Genomic DNA, 16,514 nt, shown 5'->3' with positions numbered 1-16,514 from the left:
TCTACGGTATCTTTTCCCCAGGTGGATTCGTTATCATCAACTGACTTCTTCTCGCCGCGGTCTCATTACCCAAGTAGCGTGTGCAGTGAGGCCTTTGAGTTCGAGTTTCCGAGTCGACATTCTCAGCTCGCTGTTTCTATCTGCGCGCTTTACTCTCGGGTCCAACCGTGGTCGCTCCTCCCTCGGCTGACTTATTGCGAAGGAGTCGGACAGAAAATGACGAAACTCGTAATTTACGAGATAAACTGCTGGCGTAGTTGCTTCTGTTAGTGACGGCATTTCTTAATTATGTGAAAATCAATCCGTCGCTCTACTACCCCTTCTAACAGCTGGGATTATTAGGTGTGAAACTTACCGTACTCAACTCGCGCGAACCAGACGGCTTCGTAACCGCTGCAGTGCACTGCAGTTCAAGTTAGTCGTGAAGCCTCCGAGTCAACAACTGATCGATCCGGCCAGCCTTTTCCTGCAGTCCAGATACTTAGATTGAAGTTGCCTGCTTGAGAGGCACAGAGGATGTCCAGATATCAAGGTCGATGCTAGGAAGCTTGATACTGTAGTGAGAAGCCGATGCATATCGGAGTTTTTGCTCCCTTAACAACTAAGAGCTGACAAACATGGGGCAAAGCATTCTCAATGACAACCCATTTGCTGAACCCTCTTTACATGCCTATCTTGCCACATTCAGCTGTGGTATCGATCCTGTCGATGGTTCATAATTGTCTGCCGACATGAAGCAGCCCAATTGTGTTAGATACCGTGACTTTATCGGATCATACAGTGATTTTACCCTTCCTGGATGATGTTTGCCTTGCTTGTGGTGTTGCGATGGGATAAAGGGGTTAATCCGACACACATGTTTACTCATTGCCTCTTTGGGTGTTCTGCGCGAAACAAGTTGGCCACCTGCTCCTTACATCTTCTACTGCAGCCTTCTACCACGAAATCCTGGCTACGACCGCCTCACATGACTGAGACTGCCTGTTTTCAAGCATTGTCATTACTCTCGCTCATGCCATGCACTGCGTGTTAGCGCGTTAATGCTGGACATCTTGTTTGAAATATCCCGTTGCCGAGCCTGGTTCCAAGTTCTCGAAAACTTCCCGTCCACAGTCCATCTTCCATCTCCCACTGCACGTCTTACAAATCATCGTCAACAACCTCACTGAGACAACTGCGCTCCTGTGGTCCCGGACTGTCGGTGTAATTGGGTTCCCGATTGAACGGATGGACCTGGATGTGTCTGAAACCCCCTCTTCTTTGCATTTCAGTTGTAACTGCATTTCTGTTTTGCATGCGTGCGTTTCTGTTTTGCGTGCTTTGTCAACATGGGGCTTACATATATATGTGTGCAGCCTTGAAAGCCAGTGCCACCTTGATATCCGATAGTACTCGATACCGACTTCGGTGCCACGGTTAACATGGCTCGGTTTAGAGCAAAAGCCAGAGCCAGAAGAGGAGGAAGCACTGGGAGGGGGAGAAGTTCAAGTGAAGAGTTCGTGTTATGAAATACAGCGCTGGTCTACAGAGTTCCGAAGAGTTTCAGGTTGAATATACACAGCAGAGAGCCTCGGCGGAAGTAAAAAGCGCAAAGACTCGAGATGTCCAGAATCCAGGTTCCTGAACCCAGGTTGCAGAGTCATGTAAAGGCGCTCGACAGCAACGTACATCATCGTTACATGCTCCTTGACGGCTGTCAAAAAACAGCTGGCAACCAGTCTTCAATATCTCGAGTCTTGCGGTAAATAGAAAGTCTTCGGTGATGGATATCGGACCGTCAGTGCTCAAGCTCAAGCTCTAGCCAGCATGAGAAGAACTTAAAGGTGCAGTGTACCATTTGCTGTTGACAGCCGTCAAGCAGCATGCAAGTTGTTGTCGAACGCCTTTGAATCTGAACTTGAATTTTGGATACCTATCTTCGGGTTCCGCGAGTCCGCGGCAAGTAGAGGTACGTAGACAGGCGTCCTCGGTGATGGATAGGCATCCGTCGGTCATCATCTCCTCAAAAGACCAGCCGCGTTGAGGGGATTTTTCGCATCCGCAACTCGCATCCGCAGCCTCAACTGTCGCCTTTCTCGTGTCCATCGAAGAAGCGGCAACTGAGTTACCTACGCGCGACCGCTATCGCATTCCATGCTTGGAACATTCAGGAAAATGGACCAGTTGACTGGCTTAGAAATCAACGTGTGGCTCAGCACTTCAGCATCGCAGTGAGAATGACGAATTTACCAAGATGTCAAAGTCCAAAGTCTATGTACTGTAATGATATGCGAGGTCAGTTGTGCGAGTCTGTGCTTAGGTAGGTAGTCACTCGCTCACTCGCTTGTGAGGTTGTGAGCGAAAGTTGTGTGCGTCTCTCATTTTTGAGTCTGTGTGATGGTGTCTTATCCCTTCTGGTGATGTTTTCATATGGGAATTTCTCTGAGGAGGCTTCACTTCTTCATCTCATACTAACCGTACTCTGGAATCACTCAAGGCTCTTTTTATTAACCAGGAGGGCTTTGGAGTGACCATGATGGATGAAGGATGTGCTTTGGCAAAGGGGCGGCATTCGGTCGATGAACCTCCGAGCCCCTGGGTCGTGAAGAAAAAGAAGCACCTGCAATGCAAAACCCAGCCACTCTTCTCCTGTAGGCTCCGTCTTATGCAGGAGGCAGGTCTTTCGGTTCCCAGTTTCAAACGGCATATCGGGACCTTGTAACTTGCTTGTCGGACCCCGACGGGACGTGAGTCTCTCCTTTCACGGCTGAAGCCTCGGGAAAATGGAAGTTAAACTTGTTGAAACAGCTTGAGACATATGGATACTTAAGGAGATCCATTCCGCACCCAAAGACGGGTTTGTTTTCCTCAGAGCATCACACTCGAAAACATCGACTTCGCTATCTCGAAAACAACCATCGTTTTCAGCGAATCTTTTGTCATAAAGCCATCCAATTCACTCGCTTCTTTTGAAAAAGAAGTCCGTCCCTCTCCCTCGTTTTGGCAGCACCAACTTCGGCGCTTCCGATCGTTTCCACCTCCGCCAACCCCAGCATACCTGCTAACTACCTCGACCGTAGCAGCCATGCGTTCCTTCACCTGGACCACCGTTTGGGTCCTTTGGGCCTTGGCCCTCAGCGCCTCAGGTTCTGCTGTTCCAAACAGAGATGTGGCCCTGAGGGAAAGAGACCTGGAACGGTCTAATTCTCTGTTCAAGAGAGTGTAAGTCTTACCACCTGCTGACTTCCTAACAACTCTCTCTCTCTCCTGTGCTTCGCCCCCTTTGCTAACACGTAAAAATGATAGGGCGTCTGCTTTCCATTTGGCCTCTGTCCCCCGCTCCGTCTACGCCCGCCAGGACGAGACCGACGTCGTCAAGGAAGTTGTCGTCGAGGAGGTCGTCGAGCCCGCCCAGCGCAAGCGCTCCCCTCAAGACGACAACACAGAAGTTGTCGTCGAGAAGGTCGTGGAGGTAGTAACCGTCCATCCACTCGAGATGCGCGCAGCTGCCAGCTCCGCTGCCGCCGCATCTGCCGCCGCGCTCTCATCCCAGGCCGCTGCTGTCTCTTCTGATGCCAAGGCCGCCTCCAGCGCCGCTGCCAAGGCCGCTTCGGCTGCCAGCTCGGCGGCTCCCGAGTCGACTGCGGCTGACAAGGCCAACGCTGCTTCCGCCGCCCCTTCCTCCGCCGCCGAGGCCGCTGAGTCCTCCGCCGCCCCTTCCTCCGCCGCCGAGGCCGCTGAGTCCTCTGCCGCCCCTTCCTCCGCCGCCGAGGCCGCTGAGTCCTCCGCCGCCCCTTCTGCCGCCAATAAGGCCGAGTCCTCCGCCGCCCCTTCCGCCGCCGCCGCTTCTGAGTCTGAGAGCGCCAATCAGGATATTGCCGCTTCTTCTGCTGCCGCTTCTTTCGGTGCTGCCTCTTCTGCCGCCGAGTCCGCTTACGAGTCCGCCGCTCCGTCCGAGAGCGCTGCCGATGACACCCAGGATGACGGTAGTGGCGACGAGGGCGAGGACGCCTGGTCCACAGCCTGGCCCTCAGCCTGGCCCTCAGCCTCGCCCTCAGCCTGGCCCTCAGCCTGGCCCTCAGCCTGGCCCTCAGCCTGGCCCTCAGCCTGGCCCTCAGCCTGGCCCACAGCCACCGGTGATGCGTGGGCGGAAGGCGAGGAACCCTGCCCCGAGGAGGGTGGTGACGCCCCCTGGGGAACCGGCTACGCAGCATATGGTGGAGATGGCGGTTTGGTTCTCTCTACTGTCGCGCCTGAGCCTGCGGCGGCCACGGGCGGCAGCGCGGACGACATGCAGCGTGCGGGGTTCGCGGACGTTAAGCTTGCTGGTGCTGCTGGACAGAAGGTTGATGCGAAGATTGCGTTGGCTGTTGGTCTCGCTGGATTGATGTTTGTGCAGCTTTAAGAAGCTGTAAATGTTTCCTTTGGTTCGTGGGAGAGAGGAGGGGAAGGGCTTGGGTGGTTGATGAAGTGATAGAAGAGTTGTGACATTCGGTGGCTCTTCCATCTTCGGCTTGTCGACTCCTGACCGACATCAAGACTTTCGATGACAAGTTGACCAAAACTTCTCAAAGCTCTCTCTCTCTCGCTCACTCTCTCGACGGACGAAAAAGTACACTCGAGCTGGTTGACAGTCCAATGACTTTGCTTTTTCTCTTGCGGAGCCGGAGCCTGGCTATAGGCACAACCGCAACATATCATGGCTTTTGTACTCGGTTCTGACAATGGCAAAGTTGTTAGTTGTTAGCCAGTTATCGCACCAGGATAGTTTGACTTGGAGGAAAAGAAGGGTTGTACATATAAAGAGGACACGGAATGACTTCAATTTGAATGATGAGAAGGAAGGGGGCCATAGAGGAAAATTTTTGTGGGAATGGCTCTGTATAATAGTAATAGGGTAGATCGTGTATAGAAACAGGGCGTTCTCACACTTGATGGTTCCTCCAGAAGTTGCTCTTTTGGTGTTGAACTTGGCCTCTGACTCCCAGGCTTTGGACTTGCTCTCCGAGTCTTTGGACTTGCGCGTCGGTTCCCTCAGTGTCGATCCTGATGGTTGATTGTTTGACCATGTCTTCGGGTTCGGGTCAGGTGTAGCGGTACTCATCAGAGTACTCACCGCACCAAGACCCTTGAGGGGAAAATGAGATGAAAACTTCAATGACAATTAGCATGACTGCCGAGCTAGCTGAGCATGATGGTTCAGGGTCTTTATCCCAAGCTTCAACCGTCTATCTTCTTTGTCTCTGTGGTAAATCTGCAAACACGAAATCGAGGTGTTTCAATATCATACGATATTTTGCAATGTTGTGGTCTGAAGACATGTTCAGCCTGTGGGCTTGAGGTAGAATTTGTGGTACAGACTGCGCAGATCCCTTCTATAACACCGCTTCTCAGGCCATTTAGCTGCGTTGTACCATAGTTGCATGGTTAGAGATAGGAACGGTGAGCACATTTGGGATGTTTCCGCTTCTCACCAGTGAATGCGGCTTTCAATGAGAGGTGTCAGGTGGTGGTTCAAGTCAGCCCAACCTTACCGACGGGAGGATGTCAAGGGAGCGTTGCGAAACCGAGGGGTGCATATGGACGGTAGCATACCAAGATTGATCTTTCATTTAATGTACAGCACAGCACATTGTCTGTGAAGCCGTTGAGCTAGGTCGCAGGTCAAGCATACAGCGCATGGAGGCTGCAGCAACACTTTCACCTTCTCAGCCCATTTTTCTTCTCTCAAACGTCCTGCTTCTCCTCCACTTTTTTCTTCTCCGCGATCGCCAAATGGTAAGTTTCCAACTGCTGAGCCGTCATCCTACTCGGGCTCTTGACCGTCAGATCCTCTCCCTTCATGCTCTTGGGGAAGGCAATCACGTCCCTCACGGAATCCGTGTGCGTCAGCACAGCGACCAGCCTATCGAAACCAAGCGCGAACCCAGCATGCGGCGGACATCCCGCCCGCAACGCCTCGAGCAGGTGAGAGAACTGGGCCAGGCCCGCATCCGTCATTTTGAGGATGTTGCGCATCACGTACTCCTGCATGGAAGACAGGTGGATACGGCGACTGCCGCCGCCGAGCTCGACGCCGTTGACGACGAGGTCATAGTGGTCGGCGCGCGCCTTGAGCGGGTCGGTGGCGAGCAGCTCGACGTCGGCTTCCGTGAGCGGCGCGGTAAAGGGGTGGTGCGTCGCTTTGAACCCGGCTTGGCCGCCCTGGCCGGGGTCGATGCCGTCGTCCGGAGTGAACATGGGGAAGTTGACGACCCAGAGGAACTTGAGGTCGAAGCTCCGCGGCAGGAGACCGGCGGATATGAAGGAGTGGTAGAAGTGGGTGCGGGCGACGCCGAGGGCCGTGGAGCCTTCGCCTTGGAAGGGGGCGTTCTTGCGCGCCTGGAAGACGAGCACGTCGCCGTCTTCAAGGTCGGAAAAGGCTTCCATGCTGGTGAGTGCGTCGAAGCCCTCGAAGCCAAGGGAGGACAGGCCGCAGAGAGGCTTCTTGGAGTCGAACATGAGGGCGGCGGGAGCTCCGTCGGGGTTCTTGGCAAGGGGCTTGGGGAGTTGGTCCATGAGTTTGTCGACGAACTCGGCAATGGTAGCGGGAGTGACGGTTTCGCCGTCGAGCTCGGGACGGATGCGGAAGGCCTCGACGATGGGCTGTTCGGTGTGCGTGATCATAGAGACAAACTGGGCGGGAAGGACATGGTCGACACGGTGAAGCTAGAGTTAGTTGTTAGACAGCTTGATTACCATATTGGGAGTGGGAAGACGTACCTCGAAGGGGATCCGGAGGTCGGGCTTGTCGATACCGAATCTTGTCATGGCCTCGTCATATGTGAGCCGAAGAAAAGGGGCAGTAGGCTCAGGCCATTGAAGGTCACCATTTTCGGTCGATTCGCCGTTGTTCAGGCCACGCTTGGGTACAGGATAGATATCATCACCGCTTTTCACGATGTTGAACTGGGCATTCAAAGCAGGAAGCAGCTGGGTGACAAGAGTCTCGACAGTGCGCATGACATCCTCGCCCGTGGCAAATCCCATCTCCAGATCAAGCTGCACCGAGAATTATTAGCGTATGACATAGAAGAAAGCCCATAAGTAAGGGGCAGAAGGCTGACATACCTGGGTAAACTCGGGCTGACGATCGGCTCTCAAATCTTCATCACGGAAGCAGCGAGCAAACTGGTAGTATCCACGGATACCACTCGACATGAGGATCTGCTTGTATTGCTGCGGACTCTGGGGCAAAGCATAAGCTAGCCCACGACGTCTCGTCGGGACCAAGAACTCTCTTGCTCCCTCAGGAGTGGACTTGAACAGAATGGGTGTTTCCACCTCGGTAAAGTCAAGGTCGTTGAGTGTCTTCCTGAGTTGGAAGCCGATCTGGGGACGGGCCAGCAGTCGAGAGCGGAGGGGGTCTGAGAAGCGGATTTGGAGATGCCTGGCAGAGGCCGGGAACTGAACGCCCTCGGAGACGATGATGTCCTTGGGGAAGGCATTGAGAGGCTGAATGGCGTCAAGGTCCAAGTCGATACGGCTACCATTGAGTTGAGCAACGATTCCAGTCACGCACACGGGGCTATACAAGGGGACTGCTCTCAGGGCCTTGGTGGCCAACTGCTTTGGGCTTCCATCCTCCTTGAACGTGGCCGTGACTTGTACCGAAGGGCCATTCTCAACCTGGATGTCGGCAAACACCAGTTTTGAGCTCTTGACTCTTCGTTTGAGGAGAAAGCCATGGACGGTGACCTTGTTGCCCTCGACAAAGTCAGCGGCTTTGGATGCACTGGGAAAATGGCCTGGCCCGCATCAGCCAAGCTCAGCTAAGGCATAGTATAACACGGCGAAGACCTACTGTACTGTGCCCATTCCTCGCGCAACGTTTGGCCGGTTACTTTATCACCTGCTGGTGAAGCAAGAGCGGAGGAAGTGTGAAGCAGGCGTTGCGAGTTCCGGGGCAGGCATTTCAGCGACTGCCATTGAGGGCTTGTGCGGCTTGTGTAGAGTCTCGAATTCTGAGATGGTATTAGTCTACAGAGCCGTCTCATGGAGACGCGAGGTTGAGCCATGGCAGTCTGATGTCGTCAACGTCTGTCGACCTTCCGTCTTCCGCTTCTGGTAGAGAGAGCTCCATCGTGAACGGGGTTGTTGGTGGTGTGAGCCCCGGTCCAGGGTTGACTGTGGACGAGACGGGACGTGTGAGGGTTGAGCTGGGAGTGGTAAGATGGTCTGAGCTTTGATGGACGGGAAGCTCGTTGCCCGCCGGAGGCTCCTGCGTTTGAACGGCCCCACTTAACCTTGCCGCTCGCTGCTCGTTCGTTGGTCGGCAGATTGCTGGCTCGAGCACGATTTCGAAATTCCAAGTGGGGTCCACAGTCGCGCCCGCAGGGAACAAAAACCTCTGCCGCGCGCCGGCTTTTGAGAATTTTCTTCTTTTTTTCTTCATGACCCTTCCATTCAAAACAAAATGATGAAAGCCTAGGTGTTAATTTGATGAAGCTTCCTCCTTCCTGACCTTTCGAACTCTCCCCTCACGGGGCTTAAGTGGTTCGATTGTAATGGAATGTTGGAATTTTGAAATAAGCGTTCGGCACACCGACCTTGTTACTCATCGGACGCCAACACGGCACTCTGATTCTATTTGAATGAAGGAGTTCTTGTTTTCTTGTTTTTGTGTTTTCCTTTCCCCTCTGGTCGTTGACCGCCGCCTCCGTTCTTGAGGCTCGGGTTCCTCCCTTGGACTCATTATCTAAAACACCCTACTACTCACTGTTACGAGTGTGGGTTCAAAGGTAAGACGTTGCTGAAGCTGAAGAGACGGTTATCCGTCGTGGACATATGCGGGGTTCAGTCCTCGTCAGACAGCTTGGTGGTTCCCCTACGCATATTGGGGGTCACTGAGGCTAGTTCAGGAGGAGACCGCTGATGTCCTGTTGTACAATATCGTACTTATATCGCTAGAATGGCTGTCTTGGATGGGCGGCTTGCGCACGCATCAGTGTGGAATATAGTAATCTCCAAATAAGATGGGCAATAGCGTGATTTGCGATCTCCCCAAGCGCATCATGTCGAGATTTGAGGGTGAGCCCCATCGTAACCCAGACCCTTGGGTCATGCACAAGTTTTCTGGGTGCAACACTTTTCAACATCGGTCGTGATTCTCGACGTGGTTCCATTCAGACCGGCGCCCGACATCAGAGAAGTGGAACAAGGAATCCGGGTGATGTTGTCGGAGATCACTGGACGGCGTGCCTGGAGACTGGAGGAGCCCATGTCCCTTGTATTTCCTCCTAGCGCGTATCCGCCAGGAAATCTGCCCGTCACCTTCTGCGCTTCCACTTCTCCCGTTGTCCCCATGCTCCCCGTGCAGCTGTCCCCCGTGCAACCTCCAATCGTGCACTGGCTTCGACATCTCCCTACCCTACCGCTGTCGCTCCCCCTACCGTTCCCCCTCGGCTCCCCCCTACACATTGAATCGCCTACAGAACGCTAGTACCTGTTCCGGGGCCCCAGTCAAAAGTGCTGCACAGGGCGCTTCCTTATAGATTAGGTTACTTGTGTTCATCCGACGTCCAAGGTCACGGTATTGAGGCATCTACACTCCCGCTCCATCGACTTCCTCCAGCCAACGACCACCTCCGTCATTACATCAGACACTCCGAGTAGATACATCCAGTTATTCCGAGCTCAGACGCTGCCCGACCGCAACCCCCAACCCAACAACAGCGGTACCAACTGTTAGGCCGCCCGCCATTCGTTACAACTTACCTACGACATCATTTAATCTTACAATCGTTCCGAGTCAATCCCCCCATACGCTTCCGACACCCCGACAACCGATGAGCGACGGATAAGCTGGAATTCGCGCGCCGAAGTTGATATTACAAGCGCATTTTCAATACCCAGGAGCAGGTTGCCCTCTGGTCGCGACTAGCTAGACAAGATGGCAAGCTCCTTCGAAAAGTCCGTCAAGGGCGCGACCAAAATCAAGGTTCGTCAGCCGGCCCTACTTGTCCTACACTGCCATTTCAGAGCCTTGCGACCCAGCGGCTAACGGTTACAATCGATCATGACAACAGGCCGCGCCTCCAAAGACGAAGTACATCGAACATATCCTTGTCGCGACACATTCGGGTGAGGCGGGAGTGGGAGAGGTCTTTAGGGTACTGCAGACCCGGTTGCGCGATTCGACATGGACCGTTGTCTTCAAGAGTTTGATTACGGTACACCTCATGATCCGAGAGGGTTCGCCAGATGTTACCCTAGCATACCTTGCTAAGCACCGGAGTATGCTGGGTTTGGGCATGGTATCGGATAGTGAGTGGTGCCGAAGCCATTGGTTCCTTTCTTTGCTCTTTGCGCCGAGTACTAACAAGCGGTCACGCAGTCCAAACACAAGGTCGAAACATCCGTCATTACCACGAGTACCTTACCGAAAGGGTGCGAGCATACCGCGACACAAAGATTGATTGGGTTCGAGGCAGGGAGAACCGGTTAGAGAAGCTCTCAGTCGAAAAAGGCTTGCTGCGAGAGACAGAGTCTGTACAGAAGCAGCTCACTGCGTTGCTTAAATGTGATGTACGTTACTATCCGGGTGTTCGCTTTCGACGCTTGTTGCTGACACATATGAGCAGGTCATGGACAACGAACCAGAAAACGAAATTACGGTTACCGTGTTCAGGCTCCTGGTTCTAGATCTTCTTGCCTTGTTCCAAGCTCTGAACCAGGCCATGATCAATCTTCTCGGTAAGACCTTACCCGCCTTAACCAGTCGCCCCGTAACCCCAAGCTGACCTGATTTTAGGCCACTTCTTTGAAATGTCAAAGCCTGATGCCGAGAGAGCTATGGACATCTACCGGAACTTTGCCCGCCAAACCGATTCCGTGGTGCATTACCTCAGTGTCGCTCGGCAATATGAGCACCATACTAGAGTTGAGGTTCCTAAGCTCAAGCACGCTCCTGTAAACCTTGGACGACAGCTGGAGGATTACTTGAAGGACCCGGACTTTGAGATTCACCGGAGGCAGTATCTGGCCGAGCTGGAGGCGAAGAAGAAGGGAGGTTCATCCTCCGTATCGAAATTCCCAAAGGCAGAGTCATCTACGAAGAATACTGCCTCGGCGACCACAAGCACCAAGGAAGAGTCATCAAGGCCGGCCATTCCTATCAAGTCAGCGGATGCCAACCTCATCGATTTCTTCGACTCGATCGAGCAAAACCAGACGCAAATGAATGTCCAGGCGCAACCGCAGCTTCAGCAACCTCAGGGACAGATGCCAATGAGCGCAAACCCCTGGGCACAAGCTGCTTTCCAACCTCAACCCAGTCAGCCGTTTCAGAACAACGATTTTGCGGCTCAGGCTGCCTTCCAACAGGCTTTCCAGCAGCAACAACAGCAGCCAACAGTGGATCCTTTTGGTCAAGTTCAGCAGGTTCCTCAGCAACAGATGCAACAAGCTTTCACGGGAGCTGGGTATGGGGGCTTTCCTCCCCAGCAACAAGGCTTCCAGGCCACCTTGTTGCCTCCTGTTCCCCAGGATCCCATGGCGAATTTCCAGACGGCCGCAACCACCGGCTTCGGAGGCCTTCAACCACCCCAGCAAGTCACCAACCCTTTCCGACAATCTATGATGATGAACCAACAGCAAACGGGATCTCCATTCTCTCCAGCGAACAACTCCCCTTTCCAGCAGCAGCAACCACAACAACAGCAGCAACAGCAAATGCAACGCCCCGTCACTGCTCAGTCTACGAACCCCTTTGCTCGCGCATCTCCCCAGGCGGCACAACCCTTTGCTTCTCCTCCAGCCAACTCGCCTTTCCAGTCGGCTCCTCCGCAACAACCACAGCCGACCGGAACCAATCCCTTCGCGAGGGGTTTCGCGGCTTCCCAGCCGGCTCAACAACAGCAGCAGCAGCGTCCCGTCACTGCTGGTGGCCCACTTGTTCCGACGCCAACGGGCAGCACAAATCCTTTCCGTCAGGGTGCGTTCGTGAACCATGCTACCGGTGTGGGGTGGCAGCATAACCAACAGCCTATAGGGGGCGGGTTCGACCAGCTCGAGACAATCCCGGTGTTTCCGAGGCCAGCACAGCAAACGCCATGGCAGCAATGAGAATGTGTGTTTGTCTCCTCTGACAGCTGCATAACGCTTGACTCCTTTAATCTTGTATTCCAACGGCCGTATGGGCAAGCGCTTGACGTTGAGAGGCACGCTAAACCCTTTTCTGTCATTTTGCTGTTTTTCTTTTTTGGCTTGTCTGGGTTGTTCGGAAAGGCACGAACGGGCAAGTCATGCATCTAGCGCGGCGTTCTTCTTACTCGCTTTCCTAGCCCAACTTTTTTTTTCCCCACCCATACTGTTATTCGATTCTTTGACCTTGACCAATTGTCATTGTTGTTCCGTTTTGTTGGCAATGCCCCCCTCCTTAGTCTACCGAAAGGACGACCAATGTTCGGGGGTAGAGGACGGTTTGGTGTCGTTGTACGTTGAAATGGACCAGCAAGAAGAAGAGAGAAGGATCGGCTGTGGAAGAGCAGGGTCGCGAACCGTTAAGTGATTTAAAGGAGGGGGGGGGGTGGGGGGGTGCGAGATAAAAGGTTCAAACAAGGGGGATCGGGATGGATACACTACACTGAGGGCGGTTGATGGGCTTCGGGCTTCTAAAGCTGAAGGAGGGTTTGAGATAAGCAGCTGCGAGGACAGAACATGAAGAGAGAGGTGTGATGAGTAGTTATACCATCAAATCTTTGGCTGGGTTGGAAGCCATTGTTCTCCTTCCAGGAAAGGCCGAGAGGGGAGGCATACACATTTCTGCAGTAGGAGGCCTCGAGGCTCTTTTTACTTTGTAAATCTTAATCTACATTATTTTGGACACCTTCTGAGTTCTATCGACCCAATCTTACTGGTCTTCACTTCACTCTCCTTCATTCCTTCCTCCAGCATTCTCGTTACAACCCTTCACACAACCCATGGTCCTCGATGGCCTTTATCTCAGACAACTAGTTCACTAGGCGGTAAAAACGCTTAAATGTTGTAAAGTATTGCATTTCGATAAGTTCTATTCTACCTCGCTTCTAGACTGCGACCATTTGTATATGAATTCCTAATCCTGAAACCCACAGTAGACTTGCTAATCCGCTCGTCTAAAATCACCAATTCTAAAGTTCATCTCTATGATGTTGCCGCCACCTCACATGTGTTCCGAAACCAAGATCCGTAAGGAAGAAAAGACTCGATCCCTGAGTAAACGCCGCCGCTATGCATCTAAAACACCACCACCAAGAAAGGCCTTAGGGCATACCGCTCTAGAACCGCTCCGCTCAGTCCAAATCCATCCTGTCCGCGTCATCCACGGCAGCAATCCCAGCGGCCATGGTCGTCTCTTGTGACAAACCGATACCACTGGCACTGCCAGCCTCCTTCTCATCCTCAACAAACACACCCAGCCCAGCAAACGCTTCATACAAAGCGCGCGCCGCAAAGTCGTCAAAGCTGTACCCACCAGCAACATGCTGTCTGTCGAGCCGGTACTTCTCTATGAGCGGGTGAGTCAAACCCCCATGCAGCTTATACCGACTAGGCGCAAAGTCCATGCCCCCAAAGGGATCGTAGGGGCCCTGCGGTGCCGGCGCCTTCGGCTTCTCCTTCAAGCCGCGGATGGACAAGCGCTCGACTTCTGAAGCGCCCGTTGCCATTGCGGAGGCGGCCGGGTTAGGAGCTGCTTCAGCAACACGATTCACCTGCCCGCGCCTCTTCAACTGCACCTTCGTAGCCGGCTCCGTCGTCGTCGTAATGCCCTTGGCCAAGTTATCCAGTTCCATCTCGCGACTCCTCACCCTCTCCCTCTTCTCCTCCTCCGCCTCCTTGATAGCCTCAATGCGGCGCTGGCGCGCCGCATCTCTCTCCGCCGCCAGCCTCTTTCTTGACATCTCATCCGCCTCCCTCCCCGCCTTCTTATTCCGTTCGATATCCTGTCTATGCTCCGCCTCCCACGCCTGCAGTTGTGCCTCCGCCTGTCTCCGTCGTTCATCAGTCCCATTAACCAACTCAAACGTCAAATCCTCCACCATCTGCAGGTAATTATTATAGTCCTGCAGCGTCTCAAAGTCTTCTTCCACTTGGTTGAACACGGCCGCCACGCGACGGCGGATATCGACCTCGCGCTCGACGGCCAGGTCGCCGAAGAAGGCCGAGCGGAAGCCCTTGCGCCGGAGAGTCTTGTTGCAGCCTGCGTGCGGACATTGGTTGGGTCCGTCGTTGAAGAGCCGGTTGGCGCAGTTTAGGCACATGGAGTGGTAGCATTCGGGGTTGAAGACGAAGACGATGTCGGGGTTGAGGTACTTGCGCGATTTGCAGACGGGACACATTTCGTCTTCGAAACCGAGGGGGTCGAGGGGGCGGGCCATGGTGGGTGGGTGGTTTTTGGTTGGAAAGGTCGGGGACCGAGTGCTGATATGGATTTCGGTAAATGAGGGCTGGGAGGTTGTGGTGAGTCTTTCGAATTTTCTGGTGATCGAGGAGAATGCTGCTTGGTTTATAACAACGAAAGGGCGTTTTTTCCTTCAAGGGAGAGTCCGTATGTCCGTATCTGCCGAGGACGTCTCTTGAGTTGTGTCGGTGAGTGGCGATCACGGCCCAAATCTTCCGTTATAATCCGTTGGGAGGTCGGGGTTTGCGACAAGGACGTGTCTGCACCTGATTTCGTTCTGGATTGTTTTTGATAATGCCAATCTTGCTAGACAGAAATTACGAGTCACGCGGTGTTGTATAAGCGGTGGAAGGGAAAGTTCGAAAATATCAAAGACGAAAGTGAAACCCGAAGTGGGATCGATGATGTTGTGAAAGAGGGACCGATAAGAGTTAGGCTAGGCTCGGGCTGAATAATCCCTGTTTCCACTTGTCCCCCAACGCGCGCCAGCGCTCCAGTGGACGCTACCCTGACGGCGCAGGGTGGGGCATTCCATCACGGCACTCTGCCGCGCTCCCGTCATCTCCGTCTCAGGGGACTGGACACGGGCAAGCGCGGGTGTGGGGTCACAGTGACAGCTCACGGGCAGGACGGGCAGCTCCTGGGATTGGGCGGCCGAAGCCGTTGCGGGTTGCCTGCCCCTCCAGAAATTCGGTCATCGCGTTCCATCGTCTTCTACACAAGCTACAGCACACCACCAAGCTGATTTTGTTTCCCAAGTCTACGAAACATCTAACATCCGAAAATAACAACTGTTGTCAACATGGCCGACAAAGGTGCGCTTTCAGAACTTCAGTAGACCAAAGTCTAACCTCACGCTATCACCATCTCCCACTAACCAACCTAACAATGTCATCAGACGTACCAGAGCTCACCCCCGCCGAAGAGGCCGCTGCCCGCGCCAAGGAGCAAGCCGAGCAGGATGCTCTCCCCTACAAGTGGACGCAGACCATTGGCGACGTCGACATCACCATCCTCGTCCCCGGTAACCTGAAGGGCAAAGACATGGTGGTTGAGATCAAGAAGCAGTCTCTCACAGCTGGTATCAAGGGTCAAGAGCCTATCATCAAGGTATGCATCTACCTACCCATTCATCACACACCCTTCCCTCCTATCTCCGCCGCTATACCACACAACCCCCCCTCCAACCCCAACTAACTCCCTCTCAACAGGGCGACCTCCCCCACCCAATCCTCCTCGACGACTCAACCTGGACGCTCTCCCCAGCTCCCAACAATCAAAAAGCCCTAGAGATCCATCTCGAAAAGCACAACAAGCTCGAATGGTGGCCGCACGTAGTCACCAGCGCCCCGAAAATCGACGTGAGCAAGATCGTGCCCGAGAACAGCAAGCTATCGGACCTGGAAGGCGAGACGAGAGCGATGGTGGAGAAGATGATGTACGACCAAAGACAAAAGGAGATGGGATTGCCGACGAGCGACGAGCAGAAGAAGATGGATATTTTGAAGAAGTTCCAGGAACAGCATCCGGAGATGGATTTTAGTAATGCGAAGATTCAGTAGGGTGGTAGAGGGAAGGGGAAGGGGGTGGATTAGGGAGGGGGTGGGTAATGGGGGGATACCAAGAGGATGGGGGGGGGGGGGGGGGTGGGATGGGGGGAGAGGGGGAAAATAAAGGGAGATAATCATGATAATGAAGAATTAATGACTTGGGATATGACCTTTTCTATTTCTATGGAATCAAAGAGGGTGAAGTACTGTCGATGGACACTTTCTCTGGACTGTTGTGGTGATATTCTGTTCCAGCCGCCCACGGACTATATTGTACCTGGAAAAGCTAAAGCTGTGACAGATTACTCTGCGTACGCTCCAGTAGATGACCTAGAGATTACACCCCATGGATTTCGAAAAACAGATACAGTATTTCGGGGGCTGTCGTTGGTGGATGGACAAATCGCGGGATACGGAAGAATTCATAGCTGGAGAACTTGTCACGATATCAGGAACATAATACACATGGACACAAACGAAACACGATGAGCTGATGCCAAACCGGCCATTTATTGTCATGAATGCAGATCTATGAAACTCGGTTGACACACTGAAGTGCGCAA

The 16,514-nt window shown here is 53.5% G+C and overlaps 5 protein-coding genes across 5 annotated transcripts; 3 read left to right on the top strand and 2 right to left on the bottom strand.

Moving 5' to 3' along the window:
* Window positions 1–3,064: 3,064 nt before the first annotated feature.
* B0H65DRAFT_562173 (uncharacterized protein) lies at window positions 3,065–4,671 on the top strand (the record flags this gene model as incomplete). The annotated part of the gene is made up of 2 exons (XM_062830190.1): window positions 3,065–3,201; window positions 3,286–4,671. 2 exons carry the CDS (start codon window positions 3,065–3,067, stop codon window positions 4,382–4,384), a joined length of 1,236 nt encoding a protein of 411 aa, XP_062685651.1. The 3' UTR covers window positions 4,385–4,671.
* Window positions 4,672–5,670: 999 nt separating this feature from the next.
* B0H65DRAFT_6668 (tRNA synthetases class II-domain-containing protein) lies at window positions 5,671–8,348 on the bottom strand. Its single transcript, XM_062831251.1, has 4 exons — window positions 7,823–8,348; window positions 7,090–7,766; window positions 6,742–7,020; window positions 5,671–6,687 (listed from the first exon to the last, which is right to left on the bottom strand). The coding sequence occupies exons 1-4, from the start codon at window positions 8,034–8,036 to the stop codon at window positions 5,707–5,709; spliced, it is 2,151 nt and encodes a 716-aa protein (XP_062685650.1). The 5' UTR covers window positions 8,037–8,348; the 3' UTR covers window positions 5,671–5,706.
* Window positions 8,349–9,910: 1,562 nt separating this feature from the next.
* Window positions 9,911–12,084, top strand: B0H65DRAFT_504394 (ANTH domain-containing protein; the record flags this gene model as incomplete). The annotated part of the gene is made up of 5 exons (XM_062827912.1): window positions 9,911–9,958; window positions 10,047–10,284; window positions 10,355–10,545; window positions 10,602–10,713; window positions 10,772–12,084. The coding sequence occupies 5 exons, from the start codon at window positions 9,911–9,913 to the stop codon at window positions 12,082–12,084; spliced, it is 1,902 nt and encodes a 633-aa protein (XP_062685649.1).
* Window positions 12,085–13,243: 1,159 nt separating this feature from the next.
* B0H65DRAFT_447782 (CDK-activating kinase assembly factor MAT1-domain-containing protein) lies at window positions 13,244–14,811 on the bottom strand. The gene has a single exon (XM_062825878.1). The coding sequence runs from the start codon at window positions 14,376–14,378 to the stop codon at window positions 13,293–13,295; it is 1,086 nt and encodes a 361-aa protein (XP_062685648.1). The 5' UTR covers window positions 14,379–14,811; the 3' UTR covers window positions 13,244–13,292.
* A 241-nt stretch (window positions 14,812–15,052) lies between these two features.
* On the top strand, window positions 15,053–15,974 carry B0H65DRAFT_447781 (nuclear movement protein nudC). Its single transcript, XM_062825877.1, has 3 exons — window positions 15,053–15,216; window positions 15,300–15,511; window positions 15,613–15,974. The coding sequence occupies exons 1-3, from the start codon at window positions 15,204–15,206 to the stop codon at window positions 15,961–15,963; spliced, it is 576 nt and encodes a 191-aa protein (XP_062685647.1). The 5' UTR covers window positions 15,053–15,203; the 3' UTR covers window positions 15,964–15,974.
* Window positions 15,975–16,514: the final 540 nt, after the last annotated feature.

The sequence above is a fragment of the Neurospora tetraspora genome, assembly GCF_033439725.1.
Source record: "Neurospora tetraspora strain CBS 560.94 chromosome Unknown B0H65scaffold_1, whole genome shotgun sequence".
NCBI classification, from domain to species: Eukaryota; Fungi; Ascomycota; class Sordariomycetes; order Sordariales; family Sordariaceae; genus Neurospora; species Neurospora tetraspora.
The sequence above is the reverse complement of the archived record's forward strand: the minus strand, read 5'-3'. Positions and strand labels throughout refer to the sequence as shown.